This window comes from Etheostoma cragini, chromosome 12, assembly GCF_013103735.1.
Source record: "Etheostoma cragini isolate CJK2018 chromosome 12, CSU_Ecrag_1.0, whole genome shotgun sequence".
In the NCBI taxonomy this organism is placed as follows: domain Eukaryota; kingdom Metazoa; phylum Chordata; class Actinopteri; order Perciformes; family Percidae; genus Etheostoma; species Etheostoma cragini.
In genome coordinates, this window is record NC_048418.1 from 2,175,368 (window position 1) to 2,182,111 (window position 6,744).

General features: G+C 42.2%; 1 protein-coding gene across 1 annotated transcript in view; it reads left to right on the forward strand.

The window, feature by feature from the left end:
* Positions 1-6,744, forward strand: part of LOC117953968 (disco-interacting protein 2 homolog C-like) — a 157,324-nt gene that overhangs the window by 130,815 nt on the left and 19,765 nt on the right. Inside the window, 3 exon segments of the mRNA XM_034887386.1 lie at positions 1-101; positions 410-561; positions 6,449-6,468. The exon segment at positions 1-101 is cut by the window's left edge and continues 101 nt beyond it. Coding sequence (XP_034743277.1) covers positions 1-101; positions 410-561; positions 6,449-6,468 — 273 coding nt within the window.

Sequence of the window (6,744 nt, forward strand, 5' to 3'; positions counted from 1 at the left end):
CAAGCAGCTGTTCCTGGAGGGAGCGCTGCACCCCTGCAACGTGCTCATGTGTCCCCACACCTGCGTCACCAACCTGCCCAAACCCCGGCAGAAGCAGCCAGGTACGGCGTGAAGGGATGGGGGAGGGTTATACAGGGAATTATACACACATGTGTGTATACACAAGCGCAGTTAGTTTCTCGAAACTGAACTAATCAACGGCATGTTAGCCACAATCATGAGTTCTGTAAAACAGCTTATAAAAAGAAAGTTTGGAGAAGTGTCTTATAACCTCTTCAACTCTTCAACTCTTAAGCCGGCTACCCATGATAGAAGAAGCATAAAACGGCCTTTAATCTCACAGATTTCCTTTTCTCTTGTTCCTCCTCCTCCTCCTCCTCCTCCTCTTCCTTCACCTCCTCTTGCTCAGAGATCGGTCCAGCGTCTGTGATGGTGGGCAACCTGGTGTCGGGGAAGAGGATCGCCCAGGCTAGCGGCAGGGATCTGGCTCAGATCGAAGACAATGACCAGGCAAGGAAGGTGTGTGTGAGAAGGGGGGGGGGGGCTGCTGGTTTTCACCATCATCATCATCAACGTCATACACACACATTTACATTTCATTGTGTTTGTATTCGTCTTTCACACCATCGTGGTTTATCCCCAGTCACACTCGTCATTTTGTTTTTATTCGTCATTTGTCAGTTACTTGGCCTGCAGTTTGTAATGTTTATAATTTTTTTGATTATTGCATTCATCGTATCATAGTATCATCAAGTGAGGCAGCAACACGGTGTTCATCTGATGCTTTTTTCCTGGAAAATCAAGCTGTTTCGAAGTTGTTTGTAGAAGACTTGTGCAAATTCTTTTAACATGCAAAGTGGCCTTTTTTCTCAACATTTTCTACACTGACTTGGGACTAAAAAGCAGTTAATGAAGCAACAAGGAGTGTCGGATGATGGCTACCAATGTTAGACGCTTTGGCGTATTTGTGTCAACAAAAGTGAGTCAGACAGGAGAGTAGAGTTAGTGAAGAAGCAAAAGCAACAAGCCAGACAACTCAACTGAAAGTGAGAAATAGAGATCAGAAGATCATACATGAAGAGAGAGAGCATGCGGACACAAGAGAATGAGGGGGGAAACCAAAAAAACGACAAAGAGCAATTACAGTACAGAGAACAAAAAGCAAGGCCGGGAGTGATGGAGGGAAACAGGTAGCGTGTGTTACTGACAGAACGGATTTTTCTCTCTTCTCTGGTGCTGGAAATGTCATCAGTGACAGTGTCTGGCAGCAGGCTGCTGCTCACAGCGTGTAGACGCTAACAGGAAGAGACAGGCCCCAAATAATACCAACCGGAGCACACAGTCCGTGTCATCGGCCTCGCTCGCAACAAGTTTGCCTGTTTGTCTGGATGTCACCAAACAGATGTGGATGAACTTTGTTTCATGCCAAGCTTCCTCCTATTTTCACTTCTGGCATCACTAAAAAAAAAAAACTGTGCTGCCAGGAAATGTCACAAAGAGACACCAGACAGGACTGGGACTGGGATAAAGCTATAATTTGTACACACACTTTAACATACAACATAACTTGTTAGTGGAATGTGAATAAATCAGAAAGCTATTGTGTTTTGTTTTGTATAATTAACATTAGCTTAGTAACAGCTAACTTGTGTTCTCTGGTAGACAAAGGGTGCTAAAATAATCTGTTGGCATGCTTAAATCTCGTGTTTCTAGCTAGCTACAGGCACATTGTGGAGTTGTTTTCCCTGCTGGTGTGGGACTTAAAGCAACACTAGAGTATCATACAAATCATATTTTGATTTCCAAAAAAGTGGACCCCTGACCCGGCCTCGAAACACAAATTCAGAAAGGCATCGCAAAGGTTCATGTGCTGCTCCCTTGATGTGCTCTGCTGTCTGACCTGCTCCTTGTATGTGCTCCCTGTCTGATCTGCTCACTGTATTTGCCCCCTGTCTGATCTGCTCCCTGTATGTGTTCCCTGCCTGATCTGCCCCTGTATGTGCTCCCTGTCTGATCTGCTCCTTGTCTGTCCTCCCTTTCTAATCTGCTCCCTGTATGTGCTCCTTGTCTGTCCTCCCTTTCTAATCTGCTCCCTGTATGTGCTCCCTGTCTGATCTGCTCCCTGTCTGTCCTCCCTGTCTGATCTGCTCCCTGTATGTGCTCCCTGTCTGATCTGCTCCCTGTCTGTCCTCCCTGTCTAATCTGCTCCCTGTAAGTGCTCCCTGTCTGATCTGCTCCTTGTAGGTGCTCTGTTGTCTGATCTGCTCCCTTCCTGTCCTCCCTTTATAATCTGCTCCCTGTATGTCCTCCCTTTCTAATCTGCTCCCTGTATGTGCTCCCTGTCTGATTTGCTCCCTTTCTGTCATCCCTGGCTGATCTGCTCCCTTCCTGTCCTCCCTGTCTGATCTGCTCCCTGTCTGTCCTCCCTGTCTGTCCTCCCTTTCTAATCTGCTCCCTGTAAGTGCTCCCTGTCTTTTCTTTTTCTTCAATACCAATTTGGAGGCAGCAAAAAATCCTGCAGGCTAAACTAGTTAAAAACGACGGGTTTGTACAGGACTCCCCCGTCTGTCACTAGCAATGATGACGCAGTGAATGGTGACAATTCTCTCCAACCAATCAGTAGACCGCAAGTTTTCACATCTCCTTTTGGTATTGCCTCAGCTCACTTGGAACCTCAACGGAGGTAGTGCTAAAAAAAAGTACCTGTTAGCAGGTACCAGGGACGTTTTTCGATTAGAAGCGAGGGCGAGCAGGTACCATGTAATGGAAAAACGCGGTAATAGTCCTTAGGCTTCATGCTGTAATTACAATTCTAAGCAGGATGATGCTGTGGGTGGTGATTAGTTCAGAAGTGGACTGAGAGACGTGTTTACTCCTCAGTGTTGAAGAGCACTTTAGTCGACTTTGGCAACTTTTTTCTCAGCAGATTAAGCGGCGGGGTCAGTGCTCTTGCAAAATGAGTTCTGTGATTTGGAAATGATTGTGAATTTAGTTCAATTTCTCCAGAAGGTTGTTATGTTTCACAAGGTCAGAAGGGGACGCTTCATTTGAAATGATATTTGTGGATTTTGTACAAAAAACCTAAATATGTCCACTGAATGTTAATTGTCTCTTGACTCTTACTGTCTACTTTTTGGCTCTTGATGCTGCTTCTCATCGTCAATAGGCTTGAATTGATTCATTCCTTCATCAATTTGTTTATGCATCGATCATTGCATGTATACCATCTCTGAAAACCCAGCCCTCGGTGTGAATGAGATGCTCTCTCTCCCTTCAAACTCTTGCTTTTGTATTTTGAATCCACTGTTTATTGAAATGCGTGTGTGTCAGTGTGATGTTATGGAGTGAAATGTGATTAACTTTGAACGTCTTCTCAGATTGATCTTCTCATAAAGTGTATTTATCCAGGGAAGGTTGACTGAGCTCTGTGCTGCTACACACTGACTCTGTTAAAGTTACACTGACTCTGTTAAACTACATCCCCCAGTTTTTGGGGGGATGCAGTTGGTTTTGATCTCAGACTTCAGTCAGTCTCCGCCAGTTTAACCAGAAGTCACATCTTCTCTTCCAAACAACACAAACCAGATTTTCATGGTTAAAAACTATGAGTCTAAACCAAAAGTTGTATCAGTATCCCACAAAAAACCTTTTGTACTCGCTCAAAGTAAAAAAAAATATATTTTGGTTATAATATATTTTGCAATCGTTTATGGTAAACGTTCTGTAATCTTTACATCTTTACATTAATACACTTTTAATGGTGATGATATAACTGTGGTTTCTTAATGAAAGCAGGAAATATGAGCAGTATTAGTTCAACATTAAAGGACGTCTTGTGTGAAATGAAGCTCATCTTGTAAGGATCTGGTTTTACTTTATTTAATGTTTTAAGAAAGAGAGATTTAATCTTGTTGAGAACGCATTTTAATTTCAGCATTAACAGCAGCCAAAAACATGTGCCAAAAATAATTAGCCAGACATCCATTGTGTTTACACTATATTCATTCAGCATTACACTGCCGTGAGTCCATTAAAGAGGAAACTTTCTAGAGCCCGACCGATAGAGGAGTTTGAAGACCGATACCAATACAAATGTTTGGCTAATAAAAAAGCCAATATTTTGATATATCGGCTAAACAAACAATACCAGAAACACGTATTAAAACAGATTTCCCTAACATTAGTTATTTGTAGTTATTTATGAGTTCTCACTACAACAGTATGATAATAATTAGTTTTATTGTCACAACAGAACAGAGGAACATCAAAATATAGTAGTTCTGATAATAACTTTTGTAAATAAAAATGTGTAAAAACACAAACAAACAAAAAAAAACACATTACCAAAAAAAGTCTGTGTTTCCAACAGGGACGCTGTAGTGCGCCCTCTGGTGGAAAAACTAAGCAACACCAACGCTCATGACATGGTTGACCGTCCGTTTTTATTTTAGTTTTTAAATATTCATTTATCAGAATTATTCGACAAAGAAATTATTCTTGAATTAAATATATTTTTTAAAATTTTAATTGATTGCCAAGATTTTGTCTTATGTTCCACAATCAGCAGACCGTGTATGTCTAAACGGCTCGAGAGGGTTCACGTGTGTGCAGTCGTGGTCAATCTGGATATACGCCTCCAGCAAATAGTAGACGTTAATGTATGAGGCGAGAGACTGGAAAGGAGGCAGACTTTCATTTGCCGTTATGAAAGTTTAATGAAGGCTCAGAGCCGAGCCGACACGCAGCTGAGTGATGTTTTCGTCGGGGGAGGAAAACCCTTTGCTTTGATTTGCGATGCATGGAGAGTGGTGGTGAGTGGCTGTGGGAGCTTTTCGTCGGCCCTACTCTGAGAGCTGACTGCACGAGTTTTAAAAGAGAAACAGGAAACTTTGGCCGGGGAGGGAGCTGAGTGATGGTTTCAGCAGGGGAGGTTATAAACACCGCTTAAAGTGTTCCTTTACAACAGATTGTTTTTTAATTAACAGCCGTGGTGACTGAGGCATTCGTTTTTTTGTGACAGCTTGTATAAAACACAAAAGTACAGTGACAACCACATAGCTTCACAGTATGAATCAGACACACAATATGGACATTTTGACTTGTTATCCTTTAGACTTTAGTCCGTATTTGGAGGCTACCAAACTGAGATATTGCACCATCACTTAAAGCTGCACTATTCATTACTTTTATATTTTTTAATTGATAAAAAAAAAAATCCCTCTCAGTAACAAATCCACACAGAATCATTACCTAATGCTGCGGTTTCCCTCAGCTCTACACAAAGCATTTTAGTCTATTTTTGATCATTTGTTATTTGTTTCCAGCACCTGTAAACAGCTTTTTTCAGCAAAAAAGTTATGAATAGACCTGCTGTACACTCCCTGTTTATCACCAAACTGCAGCCAGACACTGTTAGAGGCTAGCGGAGGAAGAAAGTGGAACATTTAGCATCTAAGGAGACAGATAGTTCCCTCAGGAGTTGGTGGAGACCAAAAACAGAGCTAAAAGGAGAGTGAAAGTTGAACTTACATTCCTCAGACACAAACAAACAATGAATTCTCTGGATCTGCTGAATGGAACAACTTTGTAAAAGAGACATTAGGGCAACGGTATGTTTACAGCTCATTCAGCTGACCCCCAAAAATGAATACTGCAGCTTTAAGAAAAACGTCACTCATAGTCAGTTTCAGGGTCATTACCAACAAAAAATGTTCATTTGTCTAAATACTGAGACATACAGAATCTTTTTTTCATTAAGGGACAGAACGTCTAGCTTTGAGGTATTTAAATTTTTCATAACTTTGTGATTAATTGTGATTATGTTAATTAGTAATTTTCCGGTTTTTCACTCAAAAGCAGGAAGACATTTGGTGTCTCCTGATATCTGAAATAAAGTATTAAAAGAGTGTTAAAACATCTTGATCAGTTATTTTAATACATTTTTTCATAATTTATACTCTTTGTGATCCCCTATGGGGAAATGACAATTTACACTTTGTTGTTAATACACACTATACCCAGGCCTGAACCACACACACATGCTCAGGTCCTATACATGCACTAATAGAGAGATTACATGGGGGGGGGCTGCCAGTTCTGGACCAGCGCCCAGAGTGGCTGAGGGGGGTTTGATGCCTTGCTCAAGAGCACCTTGGCCGTGCCCAGGAGGTAAACTGGCATCTCTCCAGCTACCAGTCCACACTCCATACTTTGGTCCAGACCAGGACTTGAACTGGCAACCCTCTGTTTCCCAACCTAACTCCCCTACTGTCAGAGCTGCTGCCACCCCGGTCTTATTTGAAGTGCATCAGTCATTTTACACACAGTACTACACACAGTACTGTACACATCAAACCAGATCTGTACCATCACTCTCTCCCATTGTTTGTTCTCCAGCTGCATAACTGTGACACAGTCAAAAGTCACGCTTGCTTATTTCCACCCTCAGCTGCAGGAGCAAAGGTTCACGTATGAGATCCTCTGATGTAATAATTCACTTTTGAACATAAAAAAACAAAATTTGCTGTTCAAATCAAGCGTGCCCAGAGAGCGATATGTGGCGCAGAGAGGAGGTTCGTTTGCTTTATGGTCGGCAGGTTGAGATTTTGACAGCGGATTTTGATTGCGACAGGCTCTCACGCCCAAACACACACACACACACGCACACACACACACGCACACACACACACACACGCACACGCACGCACACACACACACACACACACACACACACACACACACACA